This window comes from Equus quagga, chromosome 1 (assembly GCF_021613505.1).
Source record: "Equus quagga isolate Etosha38 chromosome 1, UCLA_HA_Equagga_1.0, whole genome shotgun sequence".
NCBI lineage: Eukaryota > Metazoa > Chordata > Mammalia > Perissodactyla > Equidae > Equus > Equus quagga.
Window position 1 is genome coordinate 86,991,118 of NC_060267.1, and position 19,499 is coordinate 87,010,616.

The 19,499-nt window shown below is 40.6% G+C and overlaps 1 protein-coding gene across 7 annotated transcripts in view; it reads right to left on the reverse strand.

The window, feature by feature from the left end:
• The window catches only part of MAPKAP1 (MAPK associated protein 1), a 224,554-nt gene that overhangs the window by 84,303 nt on the left and 120,752 nt on the right, over positions 1–19,499 (reverse strand). For all 7 annotated transcript variants that reach the window (XR_006889485.1, XM_046667870.1, XM_046667878.1 and 4 more), the window contains 2 exons: positions 17,634–17,810; positions 3,239–3,348 (listed from right to left, as the gene is read on the reverse strand). Coding sequence is in view for 6 of the 7 variants with exons in the window: in XM_046667870.1 (XP_046523826.1) it covers positions 3,239–3,348; positions 17,634–17,810 (287 nt within the window). In the remaining variant the exon portion in view is untranslated. The remainder of the gene's footprint in view (positions 1–3,238; positions 3,349–17,633; positions 17,811–19,499) is intronic.

Consider the following 19,499-nt stretch of genomic DNA (forward strand, 5'->3'; position numbering starts at 1 on the left):
TCCAAATGTCAAGTAGGTTAGTAATAAAATGAAATGCTGGAGAGAAACTTTAAAAGAGACATTTAAAAATGGGCTTAAAAAATGGGCCCTAGCAGAGAACTGACTGGAACACACTGTGAAAAGATTACTATAGTTCAGTACATGAATATTAATAGAAAAAATCCTGCAGTGTTCATAAATAGTTACACTTGATGAAATAATTACAAATAATGTAAGTCAAAATTTTAGATCAGTTACAAGTGTCTGTAATGATATTCTATGCATAAAAAGCAAAAATATTTTAAAACTCTAAGGGTTTCCATTGACAAAGCTACTTACCTAGACAAAGAAATCTTTTGCTCAAATATCTACCACCTTCTGATTTTCTACAAATGAAAATTAGGGAGGGAGTGCCAGAGGGAAGGGCAACAGAGTATTTAAACATTGGGATAGTCATTAAACCCAAATCTTGATTTAATAACAAAATAGTTTAAGTTCTCAATTTATTATTATCATCAAACAGAGAGTTGTATATGGTCAGTCTGGAAAAAAAGATGAGAGAAGTTAAAGGTTTGTGGGTAAGTAAGAGAAGTTCACTATCAGCCTATCAAAGGATTTTTGAAATCTTGTTCTAGTACAAACAGTGTGAGAATTCTTGACTCCACATGGCACGTGCTGTTTAATCTCAAGTGGTATTTCTCCCCTCTCATTTAAGTTAAATAAGAGGAGCAGAGAGACAAGTCTTCTGCACTCAATGAGGTGAAAGCTGTTTGAAGACACGGCTGAACACTAATTCTGTTCCGGACACGGGGCATGGCAGGACCTTCTCGCAAAGACTGAGCAGGTCATTGTGGTAGAGGCTCTGGAAGCGCAGGATGAATGTCTCTGACGTGGCACCTCCTGCCACAAAGTTCATGACTAAGTTCACATGTCATAATGGGTGAGTGCTAAGTATTTCACAGCCAACTGTGAGCACTAACAGACATTTTTTTTTTTTTGGTAAATGTACTTGTGTTTCCCTCTGTGACAAAAGGATATTCTTCTTTTCATTAATCACCCTCCAAAACAAGTCCACTCCACAATACAAAGTTCAAAAATACAAAATATACCTTGCCTTTACCAACCTAACCTTAAATAAACATCTTTGCCAAACTGGAGATCCTTCTATTTCACGAGACAGACTTAATAAAGGAACATAAGGAGCCTCTTATTTTAAAAAGCTTTTTGGATTAAGAAAATGGACAGTAATTTATGTAAATACATCAATCTCAATTGAGTTCTCTAGTATGAAAAGGAATAAATAATGCAGATCACCGTTTTTCGGATGAGACCTCACTCTGCCACGGATATGGCAAAGACTCTGATGGAAATGGCAGGGATGTTACACAAAGGTGCACATAAATAAATGTGTGTATGATAAACGTGGTTGCTGGAGACGGACATAGATAAATGGGTATGCAACTGGACAGAGATGGCTGGAGACAGAGGGAAAGACACTGGCTCAGCTGTATCCCAGTAAGTTCACGGAGGTTTCATGTCTAAAAAATCTGAAACAACAGAATTTCTATTAAGAAGATTAAAAAAGTTAGTTCCACCTCCTCTTGGACAATTCAGAATAATGCTATCTTAAGAATAAGTCACGAACTACACTATTATGTAAAAAAATTTAAGGATAAAATAAGAGAAAAAAGCAGGATCCTAAAGGAAGATGAATGCTTATTAAATATCTTTAAATATCTAAGGCTGTTTCAATGCTATTAGATTGGCATCTAGAACCCCAAAATATCTACTATCCCCTGGGAAGGAGAGGCTACGCCTCTTCAATCATTCCTTAAATGCAAAGAGGTTTGACCCCCATGCAATGGATAAAAGTCACCCAAAAAAGGAACAAAAGAGGTGTTTGGAAAAACCAGAACACCATTCATCCCAGCTAACGACTTGTTCATTATGAGTGATGATGGATAAAGACTTCTCATGCTGAGATGAAATCAAGATTTATATGCATTGTTTCCTCTCCCAACTTGTGGGAAGATCATCATCATTTAATTCTATCTCTGCGGCCAGTGATGGGCATCCAGAGAGCTGGTTATCAAACGGCGCAGTCAGCTGGCAAAAGCCGAAACGTGCAGTTGGCACATCTGGACGGAGCCGCCACAGCCGAGGGTGAACAATGACTCCTGGCAAGCATCCAAATTGCTTGCAGACGCTAGCAGGTCTCATCTACAACCGCCCCTACCAGCATCTCTCTCTCTCTCTCTTTTTTATGAGAATCAGATTTTCATTGCTCCATTCAATTGCTCTCCTCTGCCATTTTTTACAGCTCTTATCGTTCCCCTGGAATATGGCCTTGAGACAGCTCATCCGTGTCCTTCACTGTGTTATCTCTTCTAACTTTTATTAAAACTTCAGCTTTCATCTGAAGATAGCTAATTAAATCTGGAACAGATTATATGCCTCCCCTTAAAAAGAGCACAAAACTATTTTCTTCAAACTGAGCAATGCTTTTTTTCCTTTCCAAAAGATGAAACCAAAGATGTTTAACAAGTCTCATTTATTTACAAAGCTAGTTGGCAGGTCATATATAGGTTGATTCATATTAAAGTTGTCTGTGGTATGACAAATCTTTGAGCTATTTCTCAAAATAATTATTTCTCAATACTGGTAATATTTTCCTTCACATCCTTTAAACATCACAGCTAACACCAGAAGCTGATTTTCTGTATAAAGTTGGGGAACGAGGAATTAGAGATTAACAGGTATTTGTGCGCATCAAGCGATTTATCTTTTTGAAGTCTTTTTACAGTTGCCCTCATTTGGTAAAAATGAAAATGTTTTCTTTTATTTTATACCCTAAACACTAGCAACCAAAAGTTTCTCCTATGGACAATGACATGAAAACATGAAATTAAAAGCAGTGCTTAAAATTTAGGATTGATTTGATTTTTAAGACAGCTTTACACCAACTAACAGTTAGCTTAAGTAGCTTTGTCTTAATCTATCACAAATTATTAATGATGGAGCTTCCATAACTGATATGAACACACTCTTCTCACATACGCCACTGATCCAATCCCTTCCTTGGGCCGAGGAGCAGTTTAAAAACCACTTTTTTGTTGTAGATCTGCTAATCAAACCTTTTGGCAATGATGTCTGAAACAACCTGGCCAGCCATCACACACACACACACGCACGCGCACCCCAAGTCCTTTTAACAAAGGGTTAAAGCTCCTGTGGCTGGGGTATGATTTAACTGTCCCACCTGAAATTTTCTGGGATCCTTTTCTTCGCTTCACTGCCTTTAGCAAGATTTCTTTCATGGTGACCTTTGTGTTGTCCACCTGAATAAGGGAGAATCCATGAGCAGCATTTCTGTAGGAAAAGACAAATATTAAATCATTACCAACATTCAACCAGAGGGATGCTAATATGGTCTTCATTGTGTTTAAGAAAGTTTTAATAAGTATACATTGAAGCGCCAATTATTTAAAAATAGGTTAAATAAAACTATTTCTAGTGTGTGTAGGGGGAAGCATTCTTGTGTGAACAGTTCTAAGTGATAGGTCAGAGTTATGGAAGGTTTTTCTAATTTATCTCAAATTGAATCTAATGGTCTGTGTGGGTCACTGCTACCATGGGTTCCTAATGTTGGCTCCCAAGCCAAATCCTGCAGCAAGGACTGACAAACGATAAAGTTGGCTTATGTCAGTAGATGTCACTGTAGGCAGATACTACCATCATATTAAAGCTCAGGGAGCCCTGGAGGAAAAATATCGTGGGGTTGGGGTCGGGGGATAAGATAGCCCAAAGCAATTTAGAATAAGGAAAAGAAAGGCTCTTTCTAACTGGCTAGTAAATCTATTTTTTTAATATACAGTCTCTGCACACTTCAGTAGGAATATTTTAAAATACTTAGTCCTAGAAGGTCAAATAAAGTACCAGCTGAAGCATAAATAATTACAAGACAAATACTAACACTACTTGTAAGCTTCTAGCCAATCAATGGATGGGGGGCGGGGGGGGGGGAGAGGTTCATCTAGATAGGAAAAAACTGGTAAGGAACAAGTACCCTGAAAACAGAAGCCCATCCCTGGGTGAGGAATAACTTCACTAAGACTGTTAATTGCAATAGCAAGGATCACAAATACTACTCACTATGCTTGGGCACTGGAACAAAACAGGCCAATTCCAAGCAACTCATGTAACAAATGGGACCCAAGTTTCCAACTATGGAACATGGGAATTGCCACAAGGAGTTTGGTCGCATTCCCATTTCCCCACAAGAATCTCAAAAGGGAAACACAGCCAAAAAACATGGCAGAACTTCATATTGACAAGAAATCTGAAAGAAAAGCCAAACCCCAAGCTAAGCTATGGAAAAGCTTCCCAATGGTAGGACAGGCTGGGAAGGGGCCTTAAACCCAGCTTGGACCCAACCAGGTGGCTGGCTTTCCACAGGGGCTGGGGGCCGATCTCAAAACCAAGGACCCAATTTGCTTCCCTAATACAAAGACATCTCCACACCCCTCCTCTCCATACGGCTTGCTGTTTAATCCTTGACATTCCATTTGTTAAAAAGCAAAAGCCGATGCTAGTCTAGCCAGCACGATCATCCATTTTAACTTGGTCAAGTTCTTGCTATCGAACAGCAGGCCTGAGAACTGTCAAGCTAATTTTACTGAACACTCTGTTACTGAATCATGCCTGAGCCCCGGCCATTCTTTACCTCAGAAGCTGGACCCCATCCCAGAACAATCTTTAAAAGTTTATTTTACTGATCAAAGCAAAATAAGAAATAGCTCTTTTTTTAAAACTATATTTAGGGAGCGATGCAGTAAGTGATACTTTGGCAAGAGTACTGAAATGTAAAGTGCCTTGTGCATTTATAAAGTTGGGGATATTTGCTCTGGCGCTAGTCCAGTGTATGTTTGGAACAAATGCCAATCACCCTCGTTCCGACTCGCCTTCCCCTGCTTTCTCCTCGGAAGTCGGTATGTGCTCCATCTGTGACAATATGTTGGGCGATGGATGAGTAGGGCCTAAAAGGGAACACAAGTTCTCGGGTACTCACAAACTAGTCCTAGGCTAGATCTCACGAACTTCCACCCACCTGAGTTCCACCTGAACTATTTTAGATTTGCGTCTGCTTAGAAATTGCTTACATTCTCTCCTAATGTGCTGCTGGCTGACAGCATTATTTCAAAGCAATCCGTTTATCTTTTTCAGCAAAGGCAGACTAAAAGCTCAAGATGAAGCCTTGTGTTTGGACTAACTTCCATAAATTAAAAGTGTCCTTTTAAAAGATTTTTGAACAGAGGAAAATCCCTAGTCTGTATTTTTCTGTCATTTTACCAAAACGTACCTGGGTGACAAGGTTAAAGCAAGCAGAGGAAATCCCTGGCACTTATCATCCACAGGCATTACTGATAAATTGTGTGGTGGAGGAATAAAGGATTACCTTCTGTATTTTTTCATTACACTTTTCTTTTGTTACAGAATACATAAATCCGTTGTGGCACAATGTAATATGTATCACCAGGCTACACCTGCGGACGCTTCCGAGCGGCTGCCATGTCTGTGCAGTCAGGAATGATAAGTGAACCACCCGTGAATGTTAACGATAGTGATCATTCTGAGGTAACTCGGCTCTCCATCTTCCTTTACAGCCTCCGTGCCGAAGCCAGGGTAGCAAGGTTCATGAGAGGAAAATGAAAACAACAGTGAAGGGAAGGGCCTTCACAAGTGTGTGGGATCTTACTCTGGGGCTCCATTTCGGTAAAAACGTGCACATTAAAGGGAGAAAGAGGTTGTGGCTGGCATACTGCGCACTCAACTGGACCTAATGAAAGCTTCCTTGGGTCAGTCTCACAATCACTTGCTCCTCTCCCTCCAGACAAATGCCAACTTTGGATCTTGTTCCAAGTCTATAGCACTTAAGGGGTGAAACACAGGAGTACAGAATATAAGTGGTTCTCAGAATCTATCTAGGTGCAACTGTTAATAAATGGATATGGAGACTTGCTGCCACAATTTTCAGCTTGACTTCCAAACATTCTTGGTTTTATGCCTCATTTCTTCATATCCGGGATTTTTTATGGGCTTTCTAAAAAGTCTATTGAAATACATCTTTTAAAGCCGCTTTTATTTAATGTTGGCATTGGGTCTGAGACTGAGAAGACAAAGATCTTGGGGGAAATGCTGGTGGCATCTAGGTAGGGTGCCAGTCCTGCCTCCCTTCCTTGTGGCACTGCATTCTAGTATCTGCATTGTGACCTGTGCTTGGGTGACTGGCCCTCAGATGGACAGACAGATGGATGGATAGACAGATGGGCTACAAACCCAGAGTGTCGGCTCAGAAATGGCTCCTCCTCCTGCTCCCCTCGCGGAGAGACAGCTTCTTTTCCGCTAGTGCAGGGCACTCTAGGGGCACTGAGCAGAAGCAGCTGCCCTTCCACAGCTCCTTGGGCTGCCTGTGCTGGGTCTAGGATGAAGCGCCACTTCAGGGAGCTGACTAAATGCTGTCAGGAGTGCTTCAGTCAATTCAAAGTTAGGTCCTGTCAAGTCTTGTAACCACTGAAAAACGTACAGGCATTTTAAAAAGAGATTACTCACTTGAGGAATTCAGCTCTCTCCCATTTCAAAGCCACTCAGTTACCACTGGGAAGTTTTTATACCAGCATTAACCTAACACAATGAGCCTTTCTTTACTAAGTATTAAACTAAAGGTGACAGAGGACAGGGAGGAAGTAGGGGCACAGGTCTTCATCTGAAAAGCTTAGATTTTATTTATAGGGACAGAGCCGGAACCAGAACCCAAGTTGGAAGGCAACATATTGGAGAGAAAAACTCATGGGCTGGGAGTTAAATACCCTTTGGTTCAAATCCTAGTTCGACTGCTAACCAAAATATTGCCATAATACGTGGGACCCTCAGCTGCATCCATGAAATGAGCGGGCCACTTTGCTACAGAATTGTCAGCAGGATAAAACAGACAATGAGTGCCAAGCACCTGGCACTAAGGCTGGCAAACAGTAAAAGCAGTTTACAAATCTTGGTTCTCTCGTGTTCCCCTTGTCCCAAGTCACTGCCCCAAGAGAAAAGCCCCACGCATCCTCTCTCCTCTTAGCCCACCCCAGCTGAGACTGCTTTTTTGGGGGAAGGGAACTCAACCCTGATTGCTTATAATTGGTAACTCAGGGCCATTAAAATGTGCAATTTGCTGGGCATGGTGGCAATATTCAGGGGCACTGTTGGCAATAGCCTCTGGCCCAGTCATCAAAGCCCCCTAGGCTCAAAGGAGAGCACCCTGGGCTCAGTTTTAAAGGCCTTCTGTTTTGAGAGAGTAAACCAGGGAAGTAGGTATGTTCCCCCTCAGCTTAACTCATTGGCTTTCAATGGGGATGTTGGAAGTCAAAAACCATAGTGGTGTTGCAGAGAAATTCCATGAGACTTATCGAGAGTTTTTTGATCTACACAGTACAAGATGTTATTATTATTCAATAATTACAACAATAATAACAGCAACTACTACCTACTGAATACTTCTTATGTGCCAGGTGCTGTGTTAAGCTTTTAAAATTTGTATTAACGCATTCGATCCTAAAATAGGTACTATTATTATACCCATTTTACAGACACTGAGGCTGGAGGCATGGGGAATTTACCTGAGGTCACTCATCTATTAAGAGCCTATTTTGGATCCTATTAAGAAATCAACAATATGGTCCCTAACCCAAGTAGCACAGTCCAGCAGGAGAGAAAGACAAAGCAAACAAAGAATTCTAGTTCTGTGCTGAGCACGAGGATGGAGGCAAGCTCAGAGTGCTGCCAACACAGGGGCACTTCACCCAGCCAGGTAGGGCTGAGGGGCCAGAGAGGCTTGTTAGTGGAGATGTCTCAAAACACAGTTGTCTTTTAGCTCTATACTATGTTAGAAAGATGGTGACACCAGAAGGTAGCAGAGCACAGCAAGCTCTAGAGCAGAGCCTTCCTTGGGTAAATGAGATAATCTAACTTCCATCTACATCTACATCCATTTTCGTCTACACAATGGGGATAATTCTTAGATCGTAAAACTGTCGTGACTGTGTTAACCATTTTAAAATAGTAAACATAATACTTGTCATATAATACTTAATAAGCAATAGTTAATATATTACAATAATTATGGGCTTTGCTTTATATGTACAAAGAAGTGATATATAATGATGAGACAGTGACATAGCCAACATTGATTGAGCACTTGTTTTGTTCATTTAACTCCCCCAGAAAAGGCAGGTGCTTTAATCAGTCTCATTTCATACTGGAGGAAATCGAGGTTTGGCAGGGTTAAGACACTTGCCTGGAGTTACTCAGCTAACAAGTGGGGGAGCCAGGACTTGAACCCAGGCTTGAACCTCCAAGCCGGAGTTTTAAATCTCTCTATAGCCCAGAAGGAAGTCTTGGGCACTCAAGGGAAGAAGAGATTTCCAGAGAGTCATCCTCCAGATTGGAACCACTGACCAATGTGTGGAGAAGGTTCAACTTCCACTGTAACAAATTCAGTTTGATTATAAATGTCCCAACTCTTGGACTAACCATACGACCTCCAAGATTGCTTTTTCAAGGCCATTGGAGAATGCCATGGTTTCACAAGCCACAGTCTCAGTTTGTGGAATTGGGAAAGGCTGCCAAGAGTAGCACTCGATTCTCCAGTCCTGACCAGTCCCATAATAGTGATGAAGACACACTCCTCTAGTTCCCAACCTGCTCTGGTCCCAATTCCATGCATGTTCATTCTCTAGCACTTCAAGGTAGAAAATGAAAATATATGAGCAAGAGAAAGCCTTGTAGTAACTGTAGCATGCCTGCTTTAAAGCAGGTCCTTCGGGTATTACTTTATCCATAAAGGGAGTTTACACTAGTGTGAATGCCACATTTTGTTTCCCCTTGCACCGAGAAAATTTTTTTTTAAAGGATCAAAGCGTATTGTGTGAGTATGCGATACCTGACATTGGACAAAGTACTCTTTTTCAAAACAGACATTTTCCAAAAACATAACTCGCTAGACTAATGGGCAGTGAGAAGCCAAAATGACTGCCCTCCGCCTTCTCCTTGTGTATCTTTGCCAGAGTCCTTGGGACTTGCCAAATCCGGTCATGCCTGCTTAGCTTGCTCGACTGATTGTGCCAGAAAAGAAAATAAGACACAGATGTATTTGAGCTCTTTGAGATGCCAGTAAGAGAGACAGCTAATGGCTTCATTTCGACCCTCCCCTTCCAGCTGGGCACAGGTGGGGGATAATGAGGTCCCTCTCCCTAATCAAACTCAATTATTTACTACTCTCTATAACCGCAAAGACATTCACATTCAGTTCAGAATATAAAACACACCGTGGGCTACTTCCAACCACTGCCACTGGGTATTTATAACAAACTCAAGTGGCTAACAGTTTGCCTTGGCAGGAGTTTAAGTGTGTAAAGTTTTGCAAACTGTTTCTGTTCAAATATGTCCTGCTGAAATGGGGTCCCAGGCGGGGTTCCATAACTGTCAGGTCAGTGAACTGCATAACATCTGAGAATGTATTCACCATGCAGTGCAGACAGGATCTGGAAATCAACCGCTTCGTTCTATTGCAACCTTCTGAGAAGCATCACAGTTTTTTCACCAGCAAGACTGACATTGTATTAATAAACATTACAAGTCACTAGCCTGACATGTACATAGCAGCAGCTGACAGACTCCAACACAAGCTGAGGGAAGAACAGAGGAAATCAAAATGAGACATAGTAACCAAACATGGCCAAAGGGGGTGGATCATGAAACAAATCACACTAACATCAGAAATGTTAGTCCTAAACTTTAAGATATATAGCAACTAAAGCAACAATCTGGTATAGCTTTTGGATACTAAAGTAGTAGATGGCTATCTAAAATGTGTGCTTTTATTGTAAGAACAAAGCGTATCCTGGCGCGATTTCAACAGACAGACATTCCAGTGAGGAAAACATACATATTTAGCTTGTCTGACCTTTAAATTCTTAGAAGTATATAATTAATGCTTTCCATCTTTATTACTTGCTCCAATATTTCTGTCACTTTAAAGAGACAAAGAAAAATCTTTTCATTTCTCTAGACAGTAGCTGTTGCCAAAAAGGAAATCAAGTCAGATTCACAAATACAAAATTAAACAGGCTGCATATGTTACATTTACATGCACGAGGACAATCTGCACAATGAAAATGTTTGCTAATACAACAGAATGAAAAGAAACAACACACAGTTGGTCCTCTAAGACTCAAACAAACAATAAATAACTAGGATAATTTAAACTCATATTGTCAGGCCTGGTTACAAAGAACAGAGGCATCTTTTTTTATTCCTTATCCTATTTCAGCTCTGCCCCTTACCAAACTGTATGACCTTGGGTAAGTAACTACCTGTCTGATCCTCAGCTTACATATTAAAAAAGTGAGTTGCTTTTAAGGAATAAATGAGATAATGGCTACCAGAGGCACCAAACTGAGTGACTGTACAAAAATGCTCACTTCCCTTTTTTTTTTTCTTCCCTCTCCAGACCACAAGGCAATATCACATAACAGTAGGAGAGGCTTCAAACTAATGACATCGTTTCATAAAGGTCCGGTCACTTGGGGTGTACTGCAGAGATCTCATCAAGAAAGTATACTAAAACTACTGACCCTTTTGAAAAGCCCTCATACAGGAAAGAACAATGAATCTAGAGCATACCTCTTAAAAAAGCAGCTAATTTTTCCCTTTATGCAGAGCCAAGAGAAGCCCGGCAGCCTCTGGGAGTCACCATGCCCAAGGCAGCCCAGCTTCCGGTGCAAGACCATCCACTGTCTTTCCAGCGGTCTCCTTCCCAAATAGCAAAATCCTAACTGGACTCTATTTGCTCTGCAGCCCTTGGTTAGAAGGGTTCCTTTCCCATGTTCACCTGATATATTAAACATTTTAAGTAGAATACATATATAGGAGGGCAGTTTAATTGTTCTTACTGACTTATGATCTAGGGTGATTTGGTCCATTTTATTGGTTTTTGACTTTTCTGCCCTTAAAACCCCTTTTCCCCACTCCAGAGTAAGATCCTGGTATGAAACTCTTAATGTCAACACATGTAATGAATCACGTCATCACAGTTGCTTCTGTCACTGTCATTTTTTAACTCAAATCTGTTTCACAAATTCTGACTGAATCAGTTCAAGGTGGAGGATGGGAGGAGATGGACAAAGCAGGTTCCTCCCTGGTCCACCACAAGATCTGGTTCTCCTTTGTCCTGCTATGTCTAAAGGCCCAGAGGCCTTGGTTTGGTCACTGCTGGCAGGCAGCACTTCTCCAGATGCTGGGAACCAGCTGAGATCCATCTCTTTACCTAGTTTTGAGGGCCAACCAAATCCCTCGCCCCATAACTCTGCCACTACTTCTCCCCTTTGACACTCCTGATATCCTACACTCCTTCCAACGTCAACGCCGAGGCTCAGAGTAGCTAACAGTCAGCAAATTAGGGACTCCTGTTCATATACACATTTGCTGTGTCCGAAATCAATGAACAAAGGATATCTTAGAAATCCACTTGCTGATCTGGTAAAGGAGGCAATTTCCATTAGCAGGCTCCTAATTTGCAAGTTGTTAGAGTAATCCATTCTCTTTCCCCAAACAACAACTCTATTTCCAGGGGTTTCCTGGGGCCCAAAGGCCTGGGAGGGGAAGGCAGATCTAGATCTTACTCAGTAAGAACATCAAAAGGTATCCAGATCCACATTCTTTTCCACAGAACACTTCCAATTAGGGATTCGTTTAAGTTAACTAGCTCCTCTTTTTAAATGTAAATAATTACATAATAAGTCATTATCTTTGCATGAGCGAACAAAGGGAAATTTTAAATTTTCTTTTGTATGAAGAAACACAGCTCTGTTTTCTAATTTTTCTATAATAGACATATTGATGTGTAAAAATAAAAACCCAAAGAAAGGTTAAACACCATACACACTTAGTGTGAATTATTCAGACTGATAAACCTCTGACAGAAATAAAACAGCAACGATGTAATATTTCCTACACACCAGGGTCTAAGCAAATCTCCTCATAGCAGCATTTCCTACCTGAGGTTCAAGGGCCCCTAGGGTCAACAGATGAATTCACAGGCTCTCTAAGTTTCAGAATTTAAAAATTTTGCTTTTAGTTCAATGAAAATCATATATATATACATACATATATGGACACACATATACATATATATGTATCATATACATGATATATATTGATTTATATATAGTGACTTATATAAGTGATAGACATAGATTTAGATGCAGGCCACTTCCAGTTTCCATGTTCCCCATTTTCCACCCAGCTGGGGAAGCCCTGAGTCAGTGCTTAGAGGGGTAACATGAGGTATCCAGGGGAGCAACCTGACCCTCATTAGACAGATATGAACAAGAAATAAACTTACTAGGATAAGCCACAGTTGACAAATCAGCCCATGCCCATTTATTTATGTTCTGTCTATAGCTATTTTCATGCTACCGTGGGCAGAGTTGAGTTACAGAGATTGTATGGCACAAGCCTAAAATATTTATTATCTGGCCCTTTAGAGAAAAAGTCTGTCATTAAACTGGTGAGATTTGGGGAGTTGTGTGTTCCAGCAGCTAGAGTTATTTAATATCACTTAAATAACTCTACTATTAAATTATTAATCTATTAACTATTAATCTATTAAATAATTCTTAAATAACACTTAATATGTGGCTTAGTAAAGGCCACATAGCATCACTGCAAGTTGCATGTGAAACAGTTTGCTGAATAAAGAAAAGTGATAGGAGAAGTGGGCACAAGGCTCTCTCTGGAAAAGGCTTGCCGATCTCTGAAGAATTCATGCTCTGCGGTGCCCACGTCACACCGCACAGGTATAAATTAGGCAGAGAGCCCGCCTATGTATAGGCCGATCGACAACAGTAGAAAAAGCAAGGTGACAAGTCCTCCTGGTTCATCCAGGACTGAGGGGGATGCTCTTGGACGCAGAACTTGCAATTCTCAAACAGGGAAAGTGCTGGGCGAACTGGCATAAACTGGTCATTCTAGCAGAAATGTTCTTTACTTTACTTTGCCAGTAAAGAACATTTAAAATTTGGGGTGGAATCAATTGGCCGATTAAAATAATGAACTAGTAATTAAAAATATATTCATTGTTTAAAGGACAAATAATAATATGGTAATCTGATATTTCATACGAAAATCAAAAGACTCAAATTGACAAGTAAAATATTTAACACCCGTTAAACCCAAAATGTGATTTAATTTCAGCCAAACATCATCTGCTGCATTAAAGTTGTTAATTTGTATTTTGTTAACGTTAGAGTTTTGTTTGCACTTAATTTGTAATTTTGTTTGGGTTGCATAAAGACATGGAATTTATAGCTAGAATTTTACATTTGTATGTGTTTAAGTAACATTATAATAAAACTAATTTGGGCAAACACTGAGGCTTCAGAACTAATTTTCCTTTGAAAGAGGTCTGGACATTACTTATGTCTAAGAAAATTCCTCACAACAATTCCATGAGGTAGTTACTATTATCCTCATTTCTTGATCCACAGATGAAGAAACTGAGACTACAGTCATGAAGCAAGTCACTAGTGAAGCTGCAACTTGAACCCAGGTTAGCCTAAGTTCAAGCCCATGCTGCCTCGTTTAGAGCAGGGAAAGATGGTCTACTGGAGTCCCCTGGTTGGGTGGTGTGAGGGCGTGTGAAAGCCAGAAGGCAACCTGGGGCTTCACGGTATTCAAAAGGCAGGAACAGGGCTGCAGAAGAGGTTAAGTGGGCGCAGAAAGCAGAGTGGGACAGAAAGCTCAGCCACGGGCCCTCCTAGCAGCCCACAGACCTCACGGTTTATTCATTCCTTCTCTACGAAGTCCTGTGCTGGGTGCTAAGGATACAGAGATAAATGAGACTGTGCCTTCCCTATCTTCAAGGAGTTCACAGTCTTGCTGCTATCTTAAAGGATGTCTGCCCATAAGTGGACTAATTTGAAAGTCTGCAGATCTCCAACATCCCCTCCTGCCCATGTTTAGCAAAAGTTTCAGTCCAGCTGCGCAATGTCCGTGCAAACTCTGGCCCTCTCCTGCTAGAAAACAGAAAGTAGGGGAAGAAGAAAAATGGAGAAGTAGCAAAGAGATCTATTCGGTTACCCATTCAAGAAATATTTGTGGCATACCTACTATAGTAATGGAGCTATGCTAGGCTTTGGGCACAAATGATCCAATTCTTGCCCTCAAAGGACTTTTACTAATAACAATTACTGCAGCAAACACTTAGACAATGATTCTATCAGCCAAGCACCGTTCTAAGTGCTTTATATATATTAACTCATTCAATCCTCACACCGGCTCTATGAGGGGGTATTATTATTACCCTCATTTAACTGAGCCATAGAAAAGTTAAGCAATTCATCCAAGACCACACACACTAGTAAGGCTAAGGTTAGGATGGGTACCCAAGCAGTATGGCTCTAGAAGCCACCATGCTTGTATCTATTACACTACAGAGATGGCTGAATGTCGGCCTCAAGACAGTGGGATTCACTTGAATGACTAGACCAACTCTAGATTCCCCTACCCCTATCCCAACCCTCAGCATGGTGTTGGAAAGAGCATGGAGTTTGAAGTTAGGCATGGAGTCAAATCCACGCCTAACAGCAATACTGCACAGCCTCAGTTTTCATGTCTCTAAATCGGTCATAATAAAAACTGGGCTATTTTTCACATTAAATGAAATAACATATACACAGTTGGCCCTTAGTAAATGCTAATTCACTTCCTATTGTCAAACCTAGCTCCCTCTTTCTGGTCCAGTTCAGTGTCTTTCCCGCCGCTTCCTGTCCATTCTCAACTGGGAGAGAGATGCAGGAGGAAATGGGGGAAAGGAAGAGAAGGAGTTATGGATTTACTTATTTTGCTGGGATTTCACTCTCTGAAACTTTGGACACATCCCCGGAGACTCCTAAAGTTCCACTCGGTCCTGCATTTGCAGGAGAGGCTTTCCTAACTTAGAATATAGACCAGAAAGGTGAACGGGAGGTTGCTCAACCAAGAAAATAGACACAGGGCAAATGGTCATTAATCCATACTATTTCATCAGACAATTGAGAAAAAGAAGAAACAGAAAACTTATTGACACTTTTGTTCTAAATGTTCACATATAAAGATTTTACTTTACCTTGTGTTTTCAGAAACACTCCAGACACGTCAAATAAACTCTCTTGAACTTTAAAACAGAAAAAGAATTGACTGAGGTATGTGTGTTTGGGAGTGGAAGTACAGGGATGGGAGTGATACAAGGAAAAAAAAAATAAGAGTACTAAGCTTAAAGCAGTTGTTGTTACTTTCTGCCTCTTCCCCTCTCCCCTCTCACATTCTCCAGAAGGTGCTGGTCACAGAGAGACACTGTTTAGTCTTAGATGCTTCTCCTGGGAAGGTATGTTCATCCCACCCACAACTCCACTATACTGAAAATCATTGATTTAAAAACTCTTGTTTTAAAAAGGACTTTCAGTTCTAAAGACTGCCATGATCATAGGTTAATATTTATGCAGTAAAAATTTGTGCTAACGAGAACAATTCTTCTAGTCACGTATTAATAAACAATCAAAATGCAAGTGGAAACTATTGAAATACCACTGTATACATCTTTTAAAGTAAAAAGAAAAAACTTCTAACGCCACCTTGTAATGGTAAGACTGCAAAGATGGTTTTGTGAATTCTCTTGGTAGCTCTGTAAATTGGTACATCTTTCAGAAGGCTACAAGTCAAGACAGAGTGAGAGTCTGAAGATGTTTCTACTGACTAACAATCCTCCTAACAAGAAAATACCCTAAGGAAGTTATTCAACAGAAGGAAAAGGGACATAGACAAGGACTATCATTACAGAATCCCTTATTAAAGCCACAACAAGGCAACAATCTCAACATCCTGTGAGAGGCATCCAATGTACCCCAAACATTTTTCTGTGGTATTGCTCATCGTATTTTAATGATTCAGTTGACAACTGTCTCCCCACTAGACAGTAAGCTCCATGAGCAGAGGAGTTGTCTGTGTCTAGAATCTTGGCACATAATAAATGTAGACTGTAGGAATTAAGAACAGATAATTGAAATATTTGTCATATAGTGTTAAATAAAAATAACACAATATGTATGTCAGAACTGAAACTGTGTAATATATATATACACACACAGGCAAATGATTATACAAAAATGAAAAGTTATATTAGGATGGAGAAATCATTGGATAACTTTTAAATTACTTTAAATATTCTTTAAAGTGGTTGTTTTAGTGCCCCTGAAATGCAAAAAAAGGGAAAACATTTGCTGTTATACACCCCAAACACACCATATAGGGATGAAACAGCAATTACAAAAGCTTGAGGAGCCACCCCAGCACTCACCTACAGGCACTCAGGTATTCTTTCTTTGCTTAAGAGTAGAAAAACCCATAACACTTATAGATCATAGGTAGCATAATCCTATTTTTAGTAAAAATCTGAACCAAAGGCAACATGTTTCAAAGAGACAGGGGAGAAGTCCTCTAAAGCAATCCCTCTTTGGACGGTGAATTTGCTGGTTACTAACAGCAGGGGGTGCCAGAGGGATCGCTATTGTTCCCAGGAGATGGCCAGGACTGTCACGGCCTTGTTAGAAAAGCTCAAGCTGTGCTTAGAAAGCGCAGCTGGTTTTCCTGGAATGACCGGGACCTGTGGTTAAAACTCTGGTGCTCTGTAGACCTGAAAGGACAAAAATTACATTTTTATTTTCACTAATTTCTAACTGATATTTAGCACTTCCTTGAATTTAAGTGTAGTCAACAAAATCAAGTCTTAGCAGTCCTGGGGACTCTGTCATGAAGGGAACTCGCAGCTATTGTCCCAGCACATTACAGTTGCTGCAGACTCCTCAAATATCATTTATACTCATCACTACTTTGAAATGAGAGACCAGGAGTTCCTGTTGGACCTGCTGCTGGATCCTGTTATTTAATCTATCAATAAAGCCATACATATTACTATATCACTGATTTGTAGAATAACTTGATAACTATTTAAATAGAACGGAATTCTTTTGTACTCCTGTGAATTTTATTTTCTGCGTTTACAAACACTTTTCTGAAAAGGGCTTTTACAGGCTTTACTAGACTGCCAAAGGCATAGGAACACTGCTCAGTCTAAAGAAGGCAACAGAGAGGAAAAGTCAATTTGATCTGAACAAAGTTGGAGAGCAAAAGAAGCATTTTAAGTCACAAGAGAAGTGGCTGCGACACATATTTTCGTGCAGTTTGGACTCCTCGAAGAGAAAGCGGGAAACCCAGAATTTTTGCTTCACAGGCTCCAAACTGTCCCAGTATTTTCAGAGGCCTGGTTCACAGAAATGACATCCAAGGTACACCTAATACAGCTTGCTACTTCAAAGCAATCTGCATTTGGTTTAGGTGCAGAGGCATGAAATACAATGCAAATGTTGTCCCCAACATCTCTCTGGAAGTAACCATTACATGTGGACTCCTCACATACCAAATACCATCCCCTTGGTGAACAAAACCAAAATTAAATCCAAAATACAAGAAGGTAGAGATGAGACACTAAGATAAGTAACAGATACTAAGATACTCACATTCGAACAAAGAGCGACTCTTTGGATGTCAGACCTGGAGATGAATATTTTTCAACCAGGGCCAAAGTGCTGAAGCCGAACTTATGAATGGGCTCGTTGGAATCCAGCGGGGGGAAATCTGTGTCAACCTCCCCGTCATCCTCAGCGATATGCAGGCAGTAGGCACTAACATTGTCACTGAAAGAAAAACCAAGAAGGTGAGTGAATGCCAAGGTGAGGCAGGGACGAGACCAGAGGCCACAGCGTACAGCAGGCAAACTGGACACTGCCATTCTTTACCTCATAGCCTGTGGGACAGTTAGATTCCCCAAAACCTACCGCATTTGATAGAGAGAAAAAACACGGCAGTGCAAAGGGACAGAAAAACAGTGCAGAAGGAGAGCCTCTACACCACTCCAGCCTTCCCACAAATATCACTGAGCACCTACTGTAGGTGGAACACAGAGCCCCCCCTTAGATGAAAGATGAGATTTAGTATCAGCCCTTGAGGAAGCTTATAGTACAGCAGGGAAAAAGGAAGCATGACGTTAGCTATAACAGCAATGTAAATAAAATACATATCACAAAAGGATACAAACAAACCATAAAATAGGAGCAAAAATTATTTGGGGGGAATCAGAGGCCTCTGATTTATGGCCAGGATTAAGAAAATATCTGTGCCCTAGCTTGGGAGAAGTACTCAAAGTAACTAAGACAATCTATACAGTTCTCCTTTCTCTGCGGTAAAGCAGACTCACTTGGCCGGATCTGATTCCAAACACCAAGCATACTTCACAGAGTCAAAGCACATGCCCCGATTTACCCTGACGCAGATATCTGGCCCTCTCGCTGCCTCCTGGACTTCTCTCATTTCCCTAGAATGTCAGTCAGTAATCCCTGGCTCCCGCCTTGCCCACTTTAAAATCAACATGCACCTCCTTCTTTTTCTTTGGGGGAAGTAAAAAGTCAATTTGTTGGAAAGATTGGGAAACCATACCAACATAAAGACAATTTGAAACTGAAGTCAACTTAAATACTTTAAGGTACCTTGCTCCAAAGCTGAATTGGGAAACTGCAAATCTGCCAGCACTCAGAAGCATGAACCTAATAGTTCAGAAAGCGGTAGGATTCTAAATTCTGCAGCTTAAATTTGGAATTTTAATTATATGATTGATGCTTAAATTAATTAATTGCAAGTGTATGCTAATTGTTTAATTGGTTGCTTGATCTATATAGATCATTTTTTGAATTAAATGAGTTGATTTACAAAGTTTATTGATTGGATGTGACAATGAATTATTTCACCGACTACCTGATTTGCAATTTTCCCAATTAATTCACAAATCTTTAGCTGCAACTCAGCTTATTGAGAGAGAGCCTACTTCAGGTGATCTATACTCAGTCTGTCATGACTAAGAGATATTTATTATATACAACAGGTAATAAGGACAGATTAAAATTAATGGGAACTGTAAATTTGTTAAATGGATGGATAACAAGAAAGTAATCTGGCTACGTTTGTCACTATAAATTTCATGTATTTGCAATGCTGATAAGAAATTTAAAATTCATCTCTGAATGGTATGGGAAACTTACAGATCTTTGCCAAAGGTTACTAACCTAACTTAAACACAAAACACTTGCAGAAGGAAGCCGTTCAGATGAGAAAACCGTCATGGAGTAGTAGCCAAGAGCTTTGTGTCCAGAAAGACTTGAGTTGAAACCTAAGGTGCGGGGCCAGCCCGGTGGCGCAGTGGTTAAGTTCGCATGTTCTGCTTCTCACCGGCCCAGGGTTCGCCGGTTCAGATCCCGGGTGCGGACATGGCACCACTTGGCAAAAGCCCTGCTGTGGTAGGCGGCCCACATATAAAGCAGAGGAAGATGAGC